This window comes from Panthera pardus, unplaced genomic scaffold (genome assembly GCF_024362965.1).
Source record: "Panthera pardus isolate Hobbes unplaced genomic scaffold, ASM2436296v1 HiC_scaffold_11, whole genome shotgun sequence".
Taxonomy (NCBI): Eukaryota; Metazoa; Chordata; class Mammalia; order Carnivora; family Felidae; genus Panthera; species Panthera pardus.
Genome location: NW_026526666.1, coordinates 27,265,891 through 27,290,861, shown reverse-complemented (window position 1 = coordinate 27,290,861; position 24,971 = coordinate 27,265,891). Strand labels below are relative to the sequence as shown.

At 38.5% G+C, this 24,971-nt stretch overlaps 1 protein-coding gene and 1 long non-coding RNA gene across 2 annotated transcripts; one reads left to right on the top strand and one right to left on the bottom strand.

Annotated features, from left to right (window-relative positions):
* The first annotated feature begins 757 nt into the window (after positions 1-757).
* On the top strand, positions 758-6,873 carry LOC128774169 (uncharacterized). The gene is made up of 2 exons (XR_008418580.1): positions 758-1,713; positions 6,487-6,873. It is a non-coding gene; the product is annotated as an uncharacterized LOC128774169 (long non-coding RNA).
* Positions 5,903-24,971, bottom strand: DNTTIP2 (deoxynucleotidyltransferase terminal interacting protein 2). The gene is made up of 7 exons (XM_019457546.2): positions 24,842-24,971; positions 22,171-23,810; positions 20,203-20,341; positions 17,397-17,492; positions 15,820-15,984; positions 14,167-14,276; positions 5,903-6,359 (listed from the first exon to the last, which is right to left on the bottom strand). Exons 1-7 carry the CDS (start codon positions 24,911-24,913, stop codon positions 6,266-6,268), a joined length of 2,316 nt encoding a protein of 771 aa, XP_019313091.2. The 5' UTR covers positions 24,914-24,971; the 3' UTR covers positions 5,903-6,265.

The window sequence follows — 24,971 nt, the reverse complement described above, 5'->3', positions numbered from 1 at the left end:
GGTACTGTGTCCTGAAGGTCTTATACAAACATGTTAAGGACTGTGGACTTGACAGAAAAGGTAGTGAGTGGGAAACCACTGAACTAGGTAGGAAGCAGTGTGACTATTCAATGTGTGCTTTCTGTCCCCACTCTGGCTATAGTGTGGATACCTGGCTGGAACAGTGCAGGACTGGAAGCTGGAAGACCAGTTCAAGGCACTTTGAGTTGTTTAGGTACGAAAATGATGGAGGCTGGGGCGCCTGGGTGAGTCAGTCGGTTGAGCATCCGACTTCGGCTCAGGTCATGATCTCGTGGTCTGTGAGTTCAAGCCCTGTGTCGGGCTCTGTGCTGACAGCTCAGAGCCTGGAACCTGCTTTGGATTCTGTGTCTCCCTCTCTCTGCCCCTCCCCCACTCATGCGCGTGCACACTCTGTCAAAAATAAATAAACTTAAAAAAAAAACCGATGGAGGCTGGAACTAGGGGTGGTGTGGGGAGAAACCCAGAACACAGGCATTTGATGGATAGGCAAAGAATGAGGTTTTCAAAGAGTCCAAGAAAGGGTAGCCAGAGAAGTAGGAAGAAAACTAGGAGGAAGTATTCTCTCCAAGAATTGATGGAGCAAGGTGCCTCTAGAGAAGGGAGTCAAGAGGAAAAAGCAAACGTCTAGCAGTTTTCCAGACAACTGCTTATGCCAACCAGTTTAGCCCTCACCATTTAATTACTCCCCAGATCCTAGCAAGTAATGATTATCCCCGTTTTACAGATGAGAAAATTAAGATGCAAACATCATCAGGAATAAGATGAAAAGAGTAGCCTAGAGATGATGGGAAAATATCTGCTCTTCTAAGGCAGGTAGGAAGAGAGGGGGATACAAGCATGAAGGTCAAGGGAAAACCAAAGGTGTTCATTTTTGAAGACCTATTTTCTTTGTGCTCTTTTCCAACTCTGCCCCACACACCCAGGACTCCAGGAAGGTATTGACAAAGAAGGAGTTGCCTGAAGGGGTGGAGACACTCTCATCCTACTGCTGCCTGTGGTCCATAAAGACTTGAAAGACCAGAGGCTGGGAGTGGTTTCATTCAGCTTCCTCCTGATCTGGGGCTTTCTCCATCTTAATATAAAATATTAAGAAATATTTTATAATCTCATTCATCCTCAATTTGATTTATATTATTGAGTACTAGCATAAAGAACCACGTAGGAAAGACATACAAAGGTGAGTGAGATAGAGTGCATTTTCTTAAGAATTCACCCTAGTGTGGGGCAGGGAGCCATGGATCGATAGTCCCATTAATTAGGATTGGCTCTAGCTGTGAGTGGCAGGAAACTCAAACAGTGCATTTAGCAAGATAGAGGTGTCTTCCTCAGGTGAAAGATCAGGCAGTGGCAACTACTGGATCAAGAGACACCCAGGCTCCTTTTTATTCTTTCACCTTAAAATGCAGCCTCCTCCTGATGTTCCGAGACGATTGCTCCTCTCCTGCCATCAGGTCAACATACTAGTTAGTGGGGAGAAAATAAAGGGACAGAGTCCCACTCCAAGCTCACTCATCTCAGGGACACTTCCCAGAAGTTGCACATACTGTTTTCACTCACATCCCATAGAAAGGTGAGAATCATAGCTTTTTTTCTTTTTCCAGGTAGCCACATTCTCAGCTACAAATTATGTGTTCCGTAACATGTAAAGAAAGGAACAAAGCTCAGCAGATTTTGTTGGTGATGTGGAAACAGGTATGCAGATAGTTACAGTGCAAGGCTAAAATACAAGTGTGACAAGAGTTACACTTACTAGCTCTGTGACCTTAGGCAAGTTACTTCTTAAGGTGTCTGTGCCTGTTTCTTAACTTACATAATGACGATAATAGTAACATCTACTTCGTAGGTTTACCTGAGGTTACCTAAATTATTATATATGTTTTGTATGTACACACATATACAGTTACCTAAAAATTTAACTCCCCTCTATATCAAGGCAGCTGAGATGAACTTTTGCGAAGCTCAAGTCGGAAGTAGTGGCAGATTTGGCTGGAAGGGCAGACGTTAGACAAATTAGCCAAGGTTTTGATGAGCTTCACATTCCGGAATTAAGCTAGGACTTGTTCTTCTCAATGTTCATTGCTATTTTGGCAACGTCTGTGTGTATAAATCTGAGTACACACACACATACATACGTACATTTAAGGGAAAAAATAAGTCTTGCTGATAATATGCTAACATTAATATCTAGAAAGTCTAACCACAATGTGTGTCTTTTTTGTGTTTACTTTAGCATGTTACTCTATGGAGGGTGGAGGAGTAGGTGTAGGAGAGAATGAGACTGAACAAAACTTCATACATTTCTTTTCACATGGGTGACTACAAGCACATATTTCTTTCCTATCATTTAAAAAGGTCGAGGAAAACACCTTCTCATCATTTGTAATATTCTTCACTGCATATGGTAACTAAAATTCTCATGGTAACTGGAACCAAATCTAACCATAGTTTTCATATCCATATTTCACTTTTTCTCCCCTTAATGAACAAGATGTCAGAATTTCAGTATGTTGCATGGGGTCTGAGGTCAGATTTGGTGCCTGAGCCCTACCAGTCCCTCCTTTGTAATCCTGGTTGTAACCATAAGAAAAGCCCATGGGAGGGAAAGTACCACTCATCGCACAGCTGGGGACACTGAAGGACTTCTCAGCTAAATTGTGAGGGAATAATTTACATTCCCATCATCCCCTACTTTTAGTAGAGAAAGTGAGGCTCAGAATAGCCCCAACTCCAGTTTCCCATCTTCCCTGGAAGAGAGGAGGCAGACCTGTACTCTAACAGGGCAAGAGTGACTGCATGTTTTCAGACTTGTTAATACAGCAATTCTCTTTACTTATAAAGATAGAGCCCAGTATCTTGGGTTCACTTCAATCCTTTTTCCTCCGGAGGGGTGAGTAGGAAGGAGGCAGGTAGGGAGAATTTCCTAAATACTATGCGTTGAGCCCAAAAGAGAACATTATAAGGTGCTAACATGTTAGGGAAGTATCTTGAACCATCCAGATCTACTCAGCTACTAGCTGAATACCAGAGTGACCTCATCTTAATACCATGTGGAGCCCAAATCACCCAGCCACTCCTTGACCCACCAAATCATGATTTATAAAAACACAGTGGTTGTTTGGAGTCACTGAGCTTTGGGGGGTAATTTGTTACACAGCGATAACTGGAACATACACTATGCACCACCCATCACCTGTACCTAAAATAATTTTGCCTTCGTCACTGTTGATGTATTTACTAATCACGTTTTTTCCACGTCAGGAACTCTCCATTGTTATCTAACTTCACATCTCCTAGCTCGTTTTGAGGTTTCATTTCTTTGATACAACACTGATCTGCTAGGATAGTTAATAACAGGTCATGCTATTAACTCTGCTTCTTGGAAGCTATTAATCGGAAGCATTCCTTCTTCACTTTTAAAACTAGAAACCTTTCTTCCTCATTTTAGCTTATGTAATAATGAGAAGACCTGCATCTTACATTTTAATTGGTCAGATGCTTGGGGAACAGCTATTTAGAATGCATTTTTTGTTTCAGTCCTTACTGAAAACTTCCAATAAAATGTCCTAGGTTGTTACTCTGAACGGTAGTTGTCTGTAATGGAGAAACTGAATGGAAAAAGTACCTATACATACCTCAGAAATGGTATTAACATTTTTTTTTCATTTGTTTTCTTGTAACTTACTGTTTCTAAAAGTGGGAATCCCATAAATATATCTCAGTTACTCAAGTTTTTATTAAACTTTTCTATATAGCTCTCAACCACCCCCCCCCCCCCTTTTCTTTTTAAAACTGCCATGGATCCTTGACAGCCAAGTATGGCCTCTCATCAGACATCCTTGTTATGGGGACCCATGAGACAGTTTCTCAGGTCTTAATAATAAGGAATAAATGTTTCTCTAAAGCAGTTTTTATATCAATACTGCACGTAGGACTGATTTTTGTGTTAGACATTAGGAAGCTCAGGCCCCACCTTTACCGTTACACTTGGTTTTACAGAACTGTTTACTGACTTCACCCTGGCTTCATCTGATTTCTACCATCCTCCTTTTCTGTTCCCTCATTTCCTCACTTAAGCCTGTGCAACAAGGTAGGGCGTTTTAGAAATCTTTCAAGGTCTTACAATGTGTTGATGTCCCTTTTATCAGCACACTCTACCATACTGGCACTTTGTATGTTTTATAATGCTTTTCAGCTGAGGAGTCAAGCTACTTTCTCAGTCATTAAGCCTTAGTTCAGGTGAACCAAATTCAGGGACACAAGCCAAAATCACCAAAAAACCTACTTCTCCATAGAACTGCTTTGCTTAAAAACAAAGGACAAATACATCCATTATTCAAATATACAGATATTTGTAGGTTATTTGTAGATTTCCTTCTGACCTTTACTATAATTATACTTAGATATCTTTCTTTAGTTTTGAAGGTTTAAAATAAATTTAAGATCATATTTGAGATGAAACTATAACATATAAATGTTAATAGAGATACCTTTAAATGATTTTTAGTTGCATTGTTTATTCCACTGAATAAGTTTTGTTAATTGTTAAAAACTCTTCTTTTTGTTCCAAGTTATTTAAGTGGCTCCACAAAAATACATATAATGAAGTAATGTTAAAAATGAATCCATGGGGACAGAACAAAAGAGAGCATGTTAAAATGTAACTAAAAGTAAACCCTCAGAACACCTCTGTGGTGGCTTACGGACTGACTGAGCTGGACTCGGCACGTAGGCTCAATTCTCTTTCCTCACCACTGCCTCCTAACCTAGAGAGCTCGAATGTTTTTTTTGTGTGGCAAAGATCAGAGGTCACTAATCTTGTTTTCCTTGTAATATGCACTGGACATCACAAATATTTGTCATAGCTGCAGTTTTCAAATACCAAATATTCAACCCATCATGGCATTCATGAGTCAGAAACCATAACGAAAATCATACAGTAGATAAGAAGTTGATATACACCATGACCCTGAGAAAAGCTGGGTAAGTCCTCAACCTTCTGTGCACAGAGACATCATACTGAATGATTATAACAATTTTGAATCTTCTTACAGCATAGTAGCATGAGTTGATGTTCTGAGAACAGCGACTCCTGGAAGAATCTGCGAAGGTTAAACTAACTTACTTCTTGTTTTGATTATTCAATGCTCTCATAGTGGGGTCCTTATTTTACCCAGTGGGAAGCAAAACTTAATATTCTTGGAATAAAAATTTTTCTGTAAAAGAGAACAGATGCAGATACTTACCTAACTCCACCTATGAATGCCACTGTCAGTTCTAATACTAGGTTGGTTATGATCCCAAGCAATAAACACAAAATACGAGATTTTATATTTACTGAAATCCCAAGGAAGCAGTTTGCTGGAAAAATAAGAGGTTCCATAAATGATGACATTAAAGGGAAGAACCCACGAAGAAGCATTATAAGAAATGGCCAACACGCCTTGGGTACCACAAGTAGGTTAGCCAGGATGCATACTTCTGCCATTGGAGAAGGAGATAAACGCAACCACTTTAAAATTATTCCTGGCCAAATTAAAATTATACTGATTTAATCCTAGTTCACCTGAAACACAACACTCAATCTAGATAAAATTAATCTTTCTTCCCGTTTTAGTTGCTAGGGAAAGAAAAGAGTTCTCCTGTGTCTTCTACCTTTAACCCAAACTTTCTGGGAAGTCTTTGTTACCTTTTTAAGACTTTTTTATAATTTCATTTAGCTTTTCAGTCATACTGCTCCAAAAATACTTTGGTTCCAACTATGCCTTTTATACTTGAAACAACTGTAGCTTCACCAATTTTCTGGACCTAAACTTGGAAATGGGCATTTCCTGTCTACCATCTCCCCACCCACCCCGCCCCCCCCCACACCCCTACGTGTGAATCACGGTATTGTTTAGCTTTATTATAGAATTTTAAAGTTTTTGTATATGTTAACAAACTTTATACTTTCTAAATGTTTTTTAATTCAATTTTCTTTAAATAACTAAGTGTCAAAAACTTTACAAAAATGTTAATCATCTTAAAATGGTTGATGTTTTCCTTTTTCTCCCTCAAAGGGTCTAAGGATGGGTGGGTCTTTTGTAGACACGCTTGTTTTTATCCCAAGGGGTATGTGACTGATTCTCCCTCAAGTCAACTTCTTTCAGACAGGGCCATTCTATATTAATTTGTGTGATGATGTTAGTTCTCAAAAACATCTTGAGTAAACAAAGAGATGTAAAATACGTGGCTTGCTCGGTGAATCTCAATTGCGAAATTTCTTCTTCTTTCGAAACTTCTTTCCTGCTGCATTTGCTGCTTTTTCAGCCATGATCTCTGAGTACTTCCTTCGGTTATATCTAAAAAGAAAACCAAACCTTTAAGTTCTAAAGTATGACATTAGAAGTTAATGTAATGGTGGCTGTATAACTTCTAACCCTCAAAACATTTTTTGCATTATCACTGTTTAATCACATTTGTACTAAGTTGCACCATGTGAAGCTGTACCTGGAGCTGGGAGACTGAGCAGTGAACAAGACAGCCACATTCCCTACCCTCATAGAGCCTGCAGTCCATTGAGGAAAAAATGGCAACTGTAAGGGAGGGCTTTTGAAAACTTTCAACCACTGGACACCCATGCACTATATCCAGTTATCAGATGGTATCAAATGCTTTAAACATTTTTTGTAGGGTGAAAATGTAAAAATAGACTAATGCAGAAGCAGATATGAGGCTCTATCTATCTTTAAGCCAGACATTAAAGAGATCTGCACTAAATTATTTTTGTTTTGTTCATGAAAATATTTGTTTTTGTTAATGTGTAATGGGACATTATTTTAAAAGGAATTAATAAACATTTTTAAAGTTTCTTAATTTTAATTGCCATTATGTCAAATATTAATAAAATGTAGTACACAAAAGTTCAAAAGAAGGGCTTATCAGTACAGTTAATTAGGAAAAAGTAAAAATTCTCTAACCTGTAAAATTAGCCAGAAAGTTCTAGACCACTTTCACTGTTACATAAATCTGTTATTACTAAAGCTGAGGATTAGCTAATACTCTCTTTAAAACAGAAGCTATTTAACAGTTTAAAGAAAAGCAGAGGGGAGGGGACCTGGGTGACTCAGTTGGATGTGTGACTCTTGGTTTTGGATCAGGTCATGATCTCATGGTTCATGAGTTGGGAGTTGGAGCCCCGTGTCTGGCTCTGTGCTGACAGAGTGGAGCCTGCTTGGGATTCTCGGTCTCCCTCTCTCTCTGCCCCTCCCCTGTGCACAGGCGCTCTCAAAAATAAACATTTAAAAAATAAAACAGAAGCTATTGAAGCCCATTACAATATTACAGCTCACTCAATCCCACAAGAAGTCAGCACCACAATTTACACACATTCTAACAAATGTAAGATTACATTAAAAATGAAACAAAATCATATGTGTTCAAACTTCAGTGACATTAAAGTAATATAGACTGCTGTACACATGGGATGTTACATATGAATCCAATGATGACCACAAATCTAAAGCCGTAACAGATACACAAAAAATGAAGAGAAAGGAATCCAAGCATAATACTAAAGAAAGCCATCAAACCGTAAGGGAAGAGAGCAAGAGAAGAAAGATCAGAGAAAAACTATAAAAACAACCAGCAAACAATTAAAATGGAAATAATTACAACCTATCAGCAATTACTTTAAATGTAAACGGCCTCAATGTTCCAATCAAAAGACACAGGGTGAATGACTGAATAAAAAAAGAAGACTCCTCTATATACTGCCTACAAGAGACTCACTTCAGCCTGAAAGTGAAGGAATGGAAAGAGATATTCCGTGCAAATGAAGTGGGGTGGGGGGTGGGGGGGCAGGGTAGCAATACTTGTATCAGATGAAATAGACTAAAAATAAAGGCTGTTGCAAGAGACACAGAAAGGCATTATATAATAAAGGGATCAAACAACAGGATATAACTATTGTAATTTCTATGCATTCAATATAGAAGCCCCTAAATAGATAAAGCAAAAGCTAACAGACATAAAGGGAGAAACTGACAGTAATACAATAATTGTAGGGAACTTTAACACCCCATTTACACCAACAGATAGATCATCCAGATAGAAAATCAAGGAGAAAACAATGGCTTTAAACAACACGCTGGATCAGATGGACCTAACAGAACGGTCCATCCCAGGAACAACAGAATACACATTCCTTTTTTTTTAATACGTAATTTATTGAAATGCTTTTCTTTATTTACTTTTTAATGTTCACTTATTTTTGAGGAAGAGAGGAAGAGAGAGAGAGAGAGAGACAGAGAGACAGAGAGACAGAGCATGAGTGGGGGAGGGGCAGAAAGTGAGGGAGACACAGAATCAGAAGCAGGCTCCAGGCTCTGAGCTGTTAGCTCAGAGACCGATGCGGGGCTTGAACTCTCAGACCATGAGATCATGACCTAGGCTGAAATCAGACACTCAACTGACTAAGCCACCTAGGCGCCCCATGAATACACATTCTTTTCAAGTCCACATGGAACATTCTCCAGGATAAGGTCATGTGCTAGCTCATAAAACAAGTCTCAATAAATTTACGACTGAAATCTTACCAAGCATCTTTTCTAAAGATAATGATGTGAAACAAAATGAATTATAAGAAAACAAACACATGGAAGCTAAACAACATGCTACTAAACAACCAATGGGTCAATGAAGAAATCAAAGAGGAAAAAAATACATGAAGACAAATAAAAAATGAAAATGGTCAAAAATCTTTGGGACACAGCAAAAGCAGTTATGAGGGAACTTTATTGTGATAAAGGCCTACCTCAAGAAAAATACTTCAAACAATGTAACCTTACACCTATGGGAACTAGGAAAGAACAAACGAAGACCAAAGTTAGTAGGATGGAAATAAAGATCAGAATGGAAATAAATGAAACAGAGACTAAAAAAACAAAAAAGCCAGACTCGTCAAGAAAAGAGAACTCAAAATCAGAAATGAAGGAGAATTAATAGATACCACAGAAATACAAAGAATTATAAGAGAATACTAAAATAAAAAAAGTATATGCCAACAAATTGTGGACAACCAAAAAAAAAAAAAAAAGATAAACTGCTAGAAACATAAAATCTTCCATAACTGAATCAGAAATAGGAAATTTGAACAGACCTATTACTAGTAACAAAACTGAAACAGTACTCCAGACTCTCAACAAAGTTCAAGATCAGATGGATTCACAGCTGAATACTATCAAACATTTAAAGAACAGTTAACATCTATTCTTCTCAAACTATTCCAAAAAATAGAAAAGGAAGGAAAAACTTCCAAATTCAATCTGTAAGGCATTTTCCTGATACTGAAGCCAAAGACACCACAAAAACAAAAAAAAACCCAAAACACTATATGCCTCATGAACAGAAATGTAAAATTCCTCAACAAAATATTAGCAAACCAAATCCAACAATGTTAAAAGAAATCATTTACCACCATCAAATGGGATTTAATCCTCAGATTCAAGGGCAGTACAATATTTACAAATCAATGTGGTGCATTAGTAGGAAAAAGGATAAAAACCACATGATCATCTCAGTAGGTGACCAAATACAACATCCATTTATGATTTAAAAACTCTCAACAAAGTGGGTTTAGAGGAAACCTACCTCAACAAAATAAAGGCCATATATGAAAAACTCACAACTAACATCATACTCAATGGAGAAAAACTTTAAGAGCTTTCCTTCTAAGATTAGGAACAAAACAAGGATGTCCACTCTCACTAGTTTTATTCAATATAGTACCAGAAGTCCTAGCTGCAGCAATTACAGAAAAGAAATACAAGGTATCCAAATTGGTAAGGAAAAAGTAAAACTGTCACTACTTAGATGACCTGACATACATATAGAAAACCCTAGACACTAACAAAACACTAACAAAGTGTTTAACCCTAGATACTAACAAAACACTAACAAAGACACTAACAAAAAATAATCAGAATAAATAAATTCAGTAAAGCTGTAGAATACAAAATTAATATGGAAGTTGCATTTCTGAACACAAATAATGAAGTAGCAAAAAGAGAAGAAAACAATACCATTTACAATTGTACCAGAAAGAAAATACCTAGGAATAAATGTAACCAAGGAGATTGAAACGACCTATATGCTGAAAGCTTTAAGACACTGATGAAAAAAACTGAAGACAACACAAATGGAAAGATGTATCACACTCATGTACTGGAAGAATTAATATTTGTAAAATGTCCATAGCACCCAACATAATATACAGAATCAGTACAATCCCTGTGAAAATACCAACAGCATTTCTTGAATAGCTAGAACAAATAAACCTAGAATTTGTATGGAACCACAAAAGACATCAAATAGCCAAGGCTATCTTTAGAAAGAACAAAGCTGGAGGTATCATAATCCCAGATTTCAAGATATACTACAAAGCTATAGTAATCAAAACAGTAAGGTACTGGCACAAAAACAGACACAGATCAATGGAAGAGAATAGGGAACCCAGAAAATAAACACACACTTACACGGTCAGTTAATCTAGGACAAAGGAGGCAAGAATATACAATGGAAAAAAGTCTTTTTAATAATTGGGAAACCTGGATAGCTACATGCAAAAGAATGAAACTAGTCCACTTTGTTATTCCATACACAAAAATAAACTCAAAATGGATTAAAGAACTAAATATGAGACCTATAACCATAAAACTCCTAGAAGAAAACATAGACAGTAATACCTTAGGACATAAGTCTTAGCAACATATTTATGGATAGGTCTTCTCAGGCAAGGGAAAACAAAAGCAAAAATAAACAAGTGGGACTACACCCAAATAAAAAACTTTTGCAAAGCAAAGGAAACCAACAAAACAAAAAGAGACAACCTACTGAATGGAAGATTTATGTGGAAATGGTATCTGATAAGGAGTTAGTATTCAAAATACGTAACTTCCACAATTCAGACCAAAAAAACCAATCTGATTAAAAAATGGGCAAAGGGACCATAACATTCTCCCAAAGAAGACATACAGAAGGGCAATACACATGAAAAGATGCTCAACATCACTAATTACCAGGCAAAATCAAATCAAAACCACAGTGAGACATCATATCATACCAGTCAGATTGGCTAGTATCAAAAATACAAGAAGCAACAAATGTTGGCAAGGATTTGGAGAAAAGGGAACCTTCGTGCACTGTTGGTAGGAATAGAAATTGGTGCAACCGCTGTTGAGAACACCATGGAGGTACCTCAAAACATTTAAAATAGAAATACCATATGACTCAGTAATTCCACTAGCGGGTATTTACCCAAATAAAACAAAACCTCAAACTTGGAAAGATATATGTACCCCCCCCCCCCATGTTTATTGCAACATTATTTACAATAGCCAAGATATGGAAGCAACCCAAGTGTTCCAAGGACAGATGATGAATAAAGATGGTGTTAGACACAGACACACAGACACATAATGGAATATTATTGAGCTACATAAACGAATGAAATCTTGCCATTCATGACAACATGGATAGACCTAGAGGATATTATGCTGAATGAAATAAGTCAAAGAGAAAGACGAACACTGTAGGATGTCACTTATATGTGCAATCTAACAAACAAAAAACAGACTCTCAAATACTAGTCAGAATGGCTATTATCAAAAAGAAGTAACAAATGTTGGTGAGGATATAGAGAAAAGGGAACCCTTGGGCTTGGTTGGTGGGATGTAATTTGGTGCAACCACTATGGAAAACAGTATGGGGGTTCCTCAGAGAGAGAGACAGATAATAAACTGATGGTTGCCAAAGGGAGGCTGGTGGGGGAATGGGTGAAGTAGGTAAAGAGGATAAAGAGGCACAGACTTCCAGTTGTAAAATAAGTCATGGAGATGGAAAGCACAGCAGAGAATATAGTCAAAATTACAAAAATGTATGGTGAGATGATAACTACCCTTATAGTGATGAGCATTTTGTAATGTACAGAATTGTCAAATCACTACATTGTACACCTGAAACTAATAAAACACTGTATATCAACTATACCTCAACAAAACCAAAAACCACATACAACGCTGAAAATCACATTTCCTTCTGTATATCACACTTACTTCTTCTGTTCCAAGACATTCCTACTAATGGAACATATGACACATTAAAAATGTTAAGTTCCCTATCCTAAAGTATTCAGAGGCCAGAAACCTCTTAAGGAGAATGTTGTAGAAAGAATTAAAACATTCCATGGGCTAGTAGAGTGTTTCACATAGTGTGATACATAAATTTAGGTGATAGACAATATTCACTTAAAGCAATGTATTTATCTTCAGGTACATTACAAAAATTATAAGCCAACTAACCCATTTATAGTAGGCAATATAAAGTTCCCTTTTATTTTTTTCTTAAAAATTTTTAAGTTTATTTATTCTGAGAGAGAGAGAGAGAGCGCGCGAGCGAGCGCATGCCAGCAGGGGAGGGGCAGAAAGAAAATCCTAAGCAGGTGCCAGTGTCAGCGCAGAGCCTGATGTGGGGCTTTCATGAACCGTGAGATCATGACCTGAGCCAAAGTCAAGAGCTGGATGCTTAACCGACTGTGCACCCAGGGGCCCCTCAAGTTTCCCTTTAAAATAAAAGCAGGCAACATACAGATGATGCAAACATGAAAATGGTACTCAGTGACTGAAGTATAGGAACAATGAACTGTAAGACTACCTCTAACCTGCAATTTTATGAGTTTCATTCTACGAAATTTCTAGTTTACTGCCATCTTCCTCATGCTATTACTTTTTAGTGAAAGCACTATCAACACTGCTGTGATTTCTGAGATTGCTAGCATTGAGATTACAAAATACAGGCCAATTTTTAACCAGAACATATGGATCACACTTAGTAAGCAAAGAATCAGCTTGCACCACACCTCTGTGGGGATGGAGAGAAAACGACAGGCTTGAGATAGAATAGGAGAGACAGTCTGAATGTGGGATTAAAGGAAGTGCTAACGGATGGATGGTGATGCTGTTCAGTCATGAGGTACAGAGCACTGGGAAAGGATCAGACTGTATTGCAAGGGTGGGGTCAGGAAAGATCAAGTTAGCCCTTAGAGGTGCTTGTGAGATATCCACTGGATGCTCCTGAGGCAGCAGATGGCTATGTGGGTATGGACTCAGGAGAGATCTGGACTACACATAATACATTTGGAAGCCAGCAGTATATAAATTATAACTGACGCCCTATGGGGGATGAAACTCCCAAGGAGAGAGTAGTGAGAAAAGAGCATTGCTTATTTCTAAAATTTTTACCATTACCCAGACTAATTAGGTTATGTAACACTTGGGTTTAATTTGTTTTCCATGCTGACAAAGTTTTTAAAACCCTTTGACAGACCTTTTCGCTTTTGCTATTAAACCAATCTGGAAGTTCAACACGGGTTTCTGTATGAGGTATGCTTTTAAATCTCCTAGAATACACACATAGCTGCTTTAAGGACATTTAAACATACTCCCAATTGCTCCCATCTTAAAAAAATCCTCCAACTCCACTTCCACTTCACAAACTTCAAAGAATTGTCTCCATGTCTCCAACTCTCTCCAATCCAGTTTCCTCCCCATCACTCCCCTAAAACTCCTGGCAAGAATGCTGTGACCCCCACGTAAATCCAAAGGAAGTTTTTAGTTCTTATTTGATCTCTCCGCAGCATTTATTCCTGTTCACCATTCCCTCCAGTTTATATCTGCTTGTAACACTCTCTTTCCTGCCTGCTATGACACTATGCCATCCTGGTTGTCTTAATGTCCGTTGGCCATTCTTTCCCAGTCTCCTTCACAGGTTCAGTCTCCTCTAGCCAGTCAAATATTTACGAGCTTCCATGTAAAGCAGTAGTTCTAAACTGGAAACTGCTTATGCCCCACAGGGGACATCTGAAAATGTCAGTAGTCATTTCTGTCACATATTGGGAATGGAGTGCTACTGGCTTATAGTGGGCAGACACCAGGGATGCTGTTAAACATTCTATAATGCACAGGACAGTTCCCCCTAATAAACAGTTATCTCATCCAAAATGTAAATAGTGCTGCCATGCTAAAGCATTTAAAAATTACCTGAAATTTAAAAGTTTATGTATGTTCGAAAGGAAAGCATATGTAATTCAAAATGAAACATAAATTCCTTTACCTTCTGAACTCAGAATCAGCCAGCAGTTCTTCCACAATAGTTCTCTTCCTTTGTTTTTTGGGAATTCGGGAATGGTAGAAGTCAGCTGGATTGTCAACAATGGTTCCAATCTATGAGCAAATGATTGAAACAAGTCATGTAATACTTGAATGCTAAGTTGCCTTCATATTTCAGGGTAGCTCTAACAAACTGTATTTATAGAGAGGAAAGGAAAACCCAACTTAAATTGAACTGATATTAAAGTTAGTTTTGCCATTTTTTTAAAGCAAAAAGAAGTCACTTATTCAATTGGCATTGAGTCCTACTAATGACATTTCAATAGAATTTATAGTAAAGTCAAAAATCCTTTTATGTAATTTAGTGCTAGGCACTACAGCAAACTCTTGATGAACAGTGTAACTAGAAAAGTGGGACAGAGAATTTAAATTCTTTTACGTTTTAGTTTCTCAATATAACTGACACATAAATTCTACTACACGCTTATTTGATCTCATACGTTATCATAAATGCTACCTTCTTAGTAACCACTCTGTTCATACATTCAACCAAGTAAAACTTACAGTGTCTACTATGTGCCAAATACTGTGCTAAGTGTTTGGGAAACAAAGACAACATCTGGCTCCTGCCAGCAAAGAGCCCACAGTCTTAAGGAAAATCCATAGACAGGTAACTAAAAGATTAAAGCATAACATATTATGCTGAACAAAACACTGCAGATGCCATGAAAAGATAAGTGACCACTTCCACCTAATGGAAGTCAGCGTTTCACAAGGATGACATTTTAGCTTAGATTCGTATGGGCAAAATTTCACCAAGCAAACATAGCAGAGCTAAGTACATCATGCAAAGTCGGAATGCCAAGACCAGTCTGTGTATATTCTGAAAAGACAGTGGCTGAGTGTGTTGAAGCTTAAGAGGGCTATGTGACAAAAGAAGGGCTAGTTAGCCAGTTGGAGTGCAGACTGTATAGACTCTACCCTCTATGTCATAAAGAAACATCGAAGGTATCCTTGCATGATACCTGTGATATCACTGAGCAGAGATGTATCATGAGCAGACTGCCTTTTTTTTTTTTTTTTGGTAAAGAATAGATGACTGGCTACAATGTAAAGGATAGACTATAAGGGAGAGCAGACCTGGAGAAGAAGGACTACTATAGTAATTCAGATGACTGACAAGTAAGGTAATCAACAAGAACAGAATAAAGTTGACAGCTACCAGAGGGTGAATCAACTGGATTTGCATCTGCAAACACTTTGAAAACCAACTTTTAACTTATTTTCAGCATTTGCCTGGAGATGACCCTCTACCTGGAGAAGTAGAGTTTGGTGCAAATGATTCCCTATGTCCTCCTCCATCTTATAAGGATTCTTGCTGTTAGGCTAATATTATTTATACACGATACACCCAACTTAGAGGTTCCGTAACTTTTAGAGGTATGACCTGGCAACTTAGTTACCATTTGCAATACCTTCTCTCTATAGAGAACGCCATTACAAGTTGGTGGCCAACTGGGTTCTGGCCATTATTACACAGCCTAAGCAGATGTGCGTCATAAATATTCATCTGTGTTAAGAGTAAACAGAAAGAACACTATAGTGCTCTCCAAACTAAAATCCACAGAACATCACCACCACCATTGTTGTTTCATACCTGGAAGTACTTGGGGAAGCCATCCCTATCATTTTTCTTGTAAAACCTTTTTGGGTCCATGCTAGCTCTCATCTTCAGTGCTTTGAGATCATTTTTAAGTTCATCTGTCAATTCTGGAGCTTTCATACCAAACCAGCCATCACCCGCTGATTTTTGTCGTTCTTTCTGAAATTCAGATTTCAAGAACAATTAAACTGAAAATTCTGACCTTAATAAGCAGTGTATAAACTATACCTCATTCCCTCCAAAATTATATATAGAGAATTTCATGAATTAAAAACAAAAGAGGTTACTTTACAGAATATATTAGTCCTCAGATTCACCTTTCATAAAAGAAATTGAATCACAAGTGTTTACTTTGGTAAATTAGGCACAGTATTATCAGTTTCATAAATGAGGGTTCCTTAAAATTTATTTTGTGTCTTAGTAAGAATTGCTGATTTGCCGGAGAATAACCCACACCTTTAATCTTTATTCTGTAATCTGGCCTACACAAGAGATAGTATATAAAAACATTTTCACTTCTGGAGCTTGTATGTTAACATTAACATTTTTATTCAGTCACCCAGGTGACTCAAAGTCACTTAGTCTGACCAGTCCAGAAATTTATGTTATTTCTAAAATTAAAAAAAAAAAAAAAAAAAAAAAAGGATTCTATTCTTTGAGAAACTCCCAGCAAGTTATTTACCTAATTTTATTTTTCATTCATACAACATTATGGAGTGTCTACCACATGCCTGTAATGCTCCATCTTAGTGCTGAGACATTACCAGGGAACAGCCTCAAATTTCCTTCAAGCTCCCTTGATAACTTTACCCTTATTAGTTGAAATGGCAGATGGAAACAATCCCGTATTTTTACAAAAGAAACTAGTTTGTTAGGGGTGCCTGGGTGGCTTAGTCGGTTGAGCATCTGATTTCACCTCAGGTCATGATCTCACGGCTTGTGAGTTTAAGCCCTGTGTCGGGCTCTGCGCTGACAGCTCGGATACCTGCTTCAGATTCTGTCTCCATCTCTCTCTGCACCTCCCCTCTGTTTGTGCACTCTCTCTCTCTCTCTCTCTTTCTCTAATATAAACTTGAAAAAAATTAAAAGTAAATAGTTTCCTACCCTCTCAGTGGGCAGACTACAGAGACCTGGGTTTTTTTTTACATTAAGTTCCCTACGACAGCTTACAACAGAGCTCTTAACTCTTTGTGAACAGTACCTATAAACCAAGAGGTGTGGACAGTAACCTTATATGCTGGCTGTCTAAGGAAGGGGAAAAAAAGATTTTCACCAAGTGAAAATCTATATAAAACGTGTTTATGAAACTGTATTTTATGGGCCCTTAAATTTTTGTGACAACTTTCTTTGCAAATACATTTTTTTTTAAGATTTTATTTTTCTTACATAATCTCTACACCCATTATGGGGCTAGAACTCACAACCCTGAGATCAAGAGTCACTTTACTGACTGAGCCAGCCAGGTGCCCCAAAAATACATATCTTTAAGTTACACAACCATGGTGTATAAGCTGAATATATATAGTCAAACGCACCTAAACATTCTAAATAATGAGAGCCACTATACTTACTCTGCGTTTTTTCTGAAGTTGATACTTTGATTCACTATACGGTGGGACACAGTAGTTTTTTTCAAAATCAGGAGTAATGATGGTTTTCTGCAAAAGCTGCAAAAATATTAAATTGGTTTTAAAAATATCAGAATATCATATAATCTTTTCCAACATCTTTTACCTTCTAAGCAAAACATCTCCCACACTGAAGACTACTCCAAATATATTAGCCCTCTTTATATACAACCATACTACTGCAAAGTTGTTTCAGTCCTTAAGTTTGTAAATTCTATTACAATAAAAATGCTTTAGAAAGCAAACTGAAGGATTATTTTAGGAAACTTCATCTTAAATTTCTTTTTCTAAACTAAATCAGCACACATCAGATTTACATTAATTTGTCTAACTTGTTTTCATGGATTTGCAACCAGCCACTTGCACCAAACTGGAAAATAAAGTCAACAGGAAAAATCCCATAACAGCTCTTGAAATCTCTGAAAAAAACAAGCAAAAAAACCCTAGCCTTTAGTAAGTTCTTTTGATGTTGGTAAAACAGCTTCCTCTGATCTGAGGAGTTGATATTAAGTACAGTGATATAAATCTGATTAAACACTCACTTTTTTATATCAACGAAATCATCCTCTCGATAAATCTGCTTTGTACAATTCAACAACATATCTCAGACACTCTTTTAACATCAATTCACACATAGATCAACTTCATACTTTTTAATAGCTGTTACGCACTATAATTTTTCTTCCAATATTTAAGTGTCCATCAAACCTTTTCCCACTTAAACACTATAAACATCATCTCTACACACATATGATTATTTCTGTAAGATTCTAAGTTTTGACAGGTACTGCTAAATTGCCTTGTATTCAAGTAAGGTTAAATCCTACCAACGGTTAATCAGTGCCTTTTTCTTTACATTGCTACCAACACTTGGTGTTTTTGTGTGTCGTTAGTGGTGCCTTATGGCTGTTTCCATTTGCTGTTGATCATCTTTTTGTGTATTTATTAGTTATATACAAGTCTTCTGTGGGAGATGCCTGTACTTTTGGGGGTTCTTTTTCAGAGGTTCTTCTGCATTTTTTGTTTGCATACAATAAACAAATATTGTCATAATACTATTTATGTTACTAAAAAGTGCTTCAGGGTAATTAGTCCTCTCCCATAGTGTAAGAACTAAAGAAGACTGCTCCTGAGCCCTCAAAATAGTTCACAGAAATATTAATTTGGTCAATAATATTTGAAATTAATCAATTCAGAAATCCTCAATTCAGGTTCAGGCGTAGGAGTTTCTGGATAGTAGAGTAGCAGTCTAGACTTTCCTTTCACTCAGAAATGAGAGCATGACATTTATTTAGCAGATTGTTAGGAGCTTGTTGTGTATCAAGTACTATAGTGTAAGTGTGTGTGTGTGTGTGTGTGTGTGTGTGTGTGTGTGTGTGTGTGTGTGTAGAGAGAGGTTGGGGGGTGGATGCCACTGACCAGTAGTGGGTAGAGGCCAGGGATGCCGCTACATATACTAAAGTGAACCAGACACCTTCCTACAACAAAGAGTTACTAGCACAAAAGACCAGTATTGCTGAGGTTGAGGAATCCTGTTTTAGAAACATAAAGCCAAAAGACAGGAAAGTAACAATTATACCATATGATCAATAATGAGTCAACTCTATATTGGGTGTTGCAGAAGCACAGAGATGGTGGAAAAGACTAGAGTTGGAGAATGTCTCCCAAAGGCAGTGGTCTATGAACTCTGCACTGGCTTTGGAAAGAGCAGAACATGTTCAGGAAACACAGCATGTGAACACAGCTGAAGGAACAGAGGCATCTTGTTTTGAAGAACCACTGAAGGACTTAAACAGGAGAATTTCATGGTTAGATTTGTGTTTGTGTGTTTTTTTAAGTAAACTCTACACCCAATATGGGGCTTGTACTCACAACATGGAGATCAAGAGTGGTATACCACATATACAACTTCCAACCGAGCCAGATTTGTATGTTTAAAAAGAGAAATCTAGCACAAGTATGGAGGGTTGCTCGAAGAAAAGAATAAAGAGACCACTGCAGTAGTCTAGATGAAAAAACAAAGCCCTGCACTAGCCAATGACAGTGGGGTGAAAAGGAGGGAACAGAGGACAAGGATGTAAGAAGCGGCATCCCTTAGGCTCAGTGATTGACTGCAAAAGGAAAAGAGATTTTGGCATCATTAATCAGCACAGAGAATACTGAAGAAGGAGCTGGTTCCAGCCAGAAAGAGAAGGAGGGGTATTAGTGAGGTCGAATGCCTGAGCAAATCTGAATGAAGAGTCCACAGGCACAACAGGATTTAGACACAACAGGCACAACAGACCTGAAGGGACAGCAAGGCTAGAAAATACAGATTTGGGGAAGCCATGCACGGTTGTGATGAAAGATGAGGGTTTGGGTGAGGTTGCCTACCTGGGATTTCCTTCTGCAATTATATGTATAATTTTAGGTCTACATGCAGGTATGTATTTTTCCTGATGGGGGGAGTGGGCACCCAGTTTTCAGATTCTCAACAGCATCCAGGACAGTTAAGAACTAAAAATATAGCAGGAAAAGAGAAGAAAACACAACCCCTGGGATAACTGATAGGTGCAAGAAGAGGAATGCTGATCCTGTATTATTTTTCAAATGTCATCTTTTATAGCTAGGACTTTGAGGGGGGGAAAAGGAGCACAGTAGGCTAATGTGGTTTTCCTGCAGGAAAATTAGTCTCTTATCAAGGACTAATAATTTCTAGAAGTGACTGCACAGTTCTGTGAAAACCAACAGGACACTCCGTGTAACTTACCGTGTCTTTCTTTTTCTCCTTGATCTGTGTTAGGGTTCTCTTGTTTGACTGTAGTTTGTCTGCATTGAAATTAATATACAAACCACCCAACTGCTTGATACTCATACCAGGGTCTATGCTGCTGCTTGTCAACTTCAGACTGAAAGAGAAACAATCACTTAAAGATCAAGTAATCAAACAAAAATGGAAACAACTGAGACTGTATTTTTATTTTTATTGTTTTTTTAAAACTTTTTTTGAGAGAGTGTGTGAGTGAGTGGGGGAGGGGGTCGCAGAGAGAGAGGGAGAGAGAGAATCCCAAGCAGGCTCTGTGCTGTCAGTACAGAACCCAACGCGGGGCTCGAACTCACAAACCGTGAGGATCATGACCTGAGCTGAAGTCAGATGCTTAACCGACTGAGCCACTAGGTGCCCCGAAACTATATTTTTAAAATCACCTTTTTCTTTCTCTCCTTTATTGCCAATGACCCCTCCCCCTACAAAAAAAAGAAAAATCTTACTTTTACAATGGATTCTGAAAAACTGAATACATGTTTTAAATCTAATACAACTATTTAGAAGAACATTCTAGGATGAATAATGAATGAAAAAAGTTTTTTTGATTTCCTAGATTTTCTTAAAGATTAAGACCACATAATATGCCAATGTACTTCATAAAGGAATTTTATAAAGAAAAGAATTACAGAAAAGAAGAGATACATCTGGCAGTTTAGCTCAACTTCATACACAGGCAGTGGGTTAACAAATATACACCTGCCATCGCTAATAACAATGAGAAAGGTTTTGAACTTCCAAGTTACCCAAACTTAAAACGTTTTCCTGGGTAACTAAGGGCATTTGGTAATGCTTCTAAATCAGTGAGTTTTAAACAGTAATGAGTATCTGTATTTCCCACTGAAGGTTTTTAAAAATATAGAAGTCATATTCCAGGATCTACCAAATCGGAATCTTCTACAGTTGGGTCTGGGCTCCTGCTATATTTATGTAATAAGAATTTCTACTTTTACATTACTGAAAGGTCCTGTTTATAAGCAAATACATTTGGACTTAAAGTTACTTTCTTACCTAATTATTCATATAAACAGCAGTTGAAAGCTTTGATCAATCTCTACTGGAAAGTGAAATCACTACTGTAGTGGTTTGGCAGTGATTCTCAACCCTAAAGGTACATCAGAATTATCCTGGAGGAGAGTGACTTTAAAAAATAATAAATATGCCTGCGGCTAGCCTCAGAGGTTTATTTCATTGGTTTAGAGTGAAGACTGGGCATCCATTAATGTATAGGCCCTTACCAAGGATGTCTGTATTTCCAGTGGATACACTGCCACCAGGGACCTGTGCCTAGAAAAACAAATTTAAAACAGAAAACAAAAGAAACTAAAGAAATAGCCCCAAACATTGGTACTTTTCAATGGGTGACAGATTATAGGTGATTATTTTTCCTCCAGCTTTTCTCTATTTTTCAACTTGTCTATGATCCGCATGGAGGAAAAGGAAAAAAAAAAGTTCCTTTCCTTTCATGTTGTTCTTAACTATCATGTAGGAAAATCTTTAATAGATTTCTAATAGGTCACTGGTGGGAGAAATACGACTAACAAAGGCACACACAGAGACCAGGGAAATGGGGGATAAAAGAGCTCTTTCATAAAGAACCTGAGGCAGGGGCTCCTGGGTGGCTCAGTCCGGTAAGTGGCTGACTTGTGCTCAGGTCATAATCTCACAGTCTGTGAGTTGGAGCCCCACATCTGGCTCCCTGCTGTTAGGGCAGAGCCTGCTTCAGATCCTTCCCCCCCCACCCCCTTCCCCGCTCATGCTCTCTCTCAAAAATAAACAAACATTAAAAGAAAGAAAAAGAACATGAGACAGTAATTTTCTCAATTCCCTTGATTTCTTTTATATTTTTATGGTAAATTAGCCACTTGAAGTATGTATCAAAAACCTACTTTTAAAAATAAAGGTAAAACTTACAGTTTAGACTTTGTGCTATTTAATAAGTCGTCTTCATCACTAAAGTCATCTTTATTTCTGTCAAGGTCTGATGGTTCTTCACTTTTTTCATCTTCTTCCCCCTCTTCTTCCTCAGTGGCAACCTCACTTGCCTTGTCTCCCTCATCCAGGTAAAAATGTTTATCAGTACTCAGTCCGGGAGTTGTGTCGATTACAAACAATGGGTTGTCACAAGACATATTTTCTGAGTCTCCATTTAATGACTCCTTTTGACCATTATTTTCAACAAAACACACAGTGTCCTCTTCGTTCTCACTGTTTTCAGACTGCTGGCTCTCGTCACTGCTGAGCACTAATAAAACAGAATCACCTTTATCCAGAGATGTGTTGAGCTCAGACTTGAACAGTTTGGTTTCGCTCTCAAAATCTATATCCCTTTCGTCATTCATGTCTTCACGGATACCTTTGACCGTGCACTCTTCTTCTTCATCACTACCACCACCAAATTCTGTCAGGTCACTTGTTTTTATGGTGTTCTTTCTCTCTTCATTCCATCTGTCCACTTCTACCACTGCAAATGTCTGAGCTAACGATTTCATTATAGCCTCACAGTTCAGATGTGAGGACTCTGATGTAGTTTTGTTATTTTGGGGGGTTGACTGCCTCTGAGAAACTAACTGCTGAATGTCAGTGTCCTGAGGTTCAGAAAGGCTCTCCAACTGAGAATTTTTCTCATTTCTTTCTTTCTCCTCCTCTACCATTCCTTTGGATTCTTCATCTAAATTCTTACAATTCTGTTTTGTTACTTCTTTGAGAGGTACAACACTGGCCTGTTTTTCCTCTCTTAGATTAGAATGTTGACGTTTTTGCACTGCTTTTTTTCCCCCTGAATTTCTGTGGAAGGAATCATCAAAGTCTTTATAAGTTTCATTACTATAGAAATTTGGCTTATTTATCTGAGAAAGAGATCTTGCAAGTAAACAAGCTGTTTGTCTGGTATCTGAATCCTCTGAATTCGTTGGCAAATTTATAATCTGCTTTTCAGTTTCTGGTACAACGTTAGTATATTTCTCCTCAGTTTGTGACTGTAATTTCTTCTGCATACTTCTTGTTGTTCTCATAGTTGTAACTTCAGAAAATGAAGAAATGTCTGAGTATGATGATTCAGCATCAGAAATAATTTCTGCATATAATTCTTGGTTTGGCTCACTTAGGGATTTAGCCTTACTTCTTCTAGTTCTTGTAGTTATTAATGTGGGCGGCACAATTCTAGAAATACCTGAGACATGTGATTCAGCTTCAGAGTCATCGTCTTCTTCAGCATGAGACTGATTTCTTGGAGTTATTTTCAGCCTTTTCCTAACACTAGACACCGGGGTGCATGCAACCAAGATCTGCCGTCTCCTAGTTACTCTTAAGATGGGATCCTGGAGCTCAGACACAGAAGAACAATCTGACTCTGCCTCAGAGGTCTCTCCATCAGTATACGGCTTGTTTATCTCTGGTAATGAGACTGTAGTTCCACTCTTCCTCTTTCTGCTTTTAGGAGTTCTAGGGACTGGACTTTGTTTCCTCGTGGTTTGTGATTCAGCAGTAGTTGGGTCAACAGGTGGAGATCCTTTCCTGCTTTTTGGATGTGCCTGAATTCTTTTAGCAGAATTCTGGAAGTCAGAACAAATACACTGTCATTTAGGTAGGGCTGGAATTAGGACAAAGCGAGTGAAATACTCCTCTCAGGAGCAAATTTTAAGAGGGCACTAAAAAACTCCAGTGGGATTAATACAAGGACAACCACCACCACCACCCACAATTAAAGAAAAAAAAAATCAACTTAAATACTGGATCTGCCCCTGCATTTGCAGGACCCTTCCTCATAACAACGAGTACCCATGATTTTAGAAAGTAAAAATAAAAAACACATTGGATCTGACTCTACATTTGGAGGACCCTGCCTCAGTCTCCTCCCCAAGACCTAGATCTAACTTTAGGGACAAAACAAGTAATTGAAAATTTTCTGCACTGAGTTATCAAATGCCAAATATGCTTGGTGGACCTGCATTCCGACACACACACACACAGGAGAAGAGAGAAGAAGGGAAATACTAACTCTGAGCACAGATGTGTTTAGGAACACACACACACACACACCAGTGGAATCAGTCGCGTCCCTTACCTTCACGTACCTAAAGGAATTAACGCTCCATTCCCTTGGCCGCACAATCAGACCAACGGACCACTAGCGCCACTAACAGCCACCAGGCGGCGTCACTGAAGCTCTCCCCCACGCCGAAAGAAAGTGCTGAGGCCATTACCAGCTCCCCCACGTGAAAACGGTCACCTTCTTTTCACCCTCATCAACTCGTATTTGGTTGCCGAAATTAATCCTCCTTCGTACGGTGCTAACAGGTTAAAAGGCCGCAGCCGTGCACCTGCATTACGGAGGTGTTCTGCCCGAAGCAAGTTACCTGACCTCTCTGTTCCCTGCTGAGGACTGCCTTAAAAGATAACAGCGAGGACCGAAGAGGTAGCTATGGGCTTGGCAACGGGCCTGAAACAAGGCAGCGTGCGACCGGCTCGGGCCCTTCCCGCCGCTCGTCCTCACGCTGCTCCGCCGGGCCTGCGCGCCGCCCTACCACCCAAGCGCCGTTCTGCGAAGCGGCGGGCAGAAATGACGGCACGCTGCGACCCCTACCTTCTGCTGGGAGTCTTCAGCCAACGTGGCTTGGATCGTGGCCTGAGGCCGTCCGGACCTGGTTACCACCATCTTCCCGGCTCGCGGCCACCTCGGTTCCGGCGCCCCGGAAGTGCGTCAAAGAAGCGAC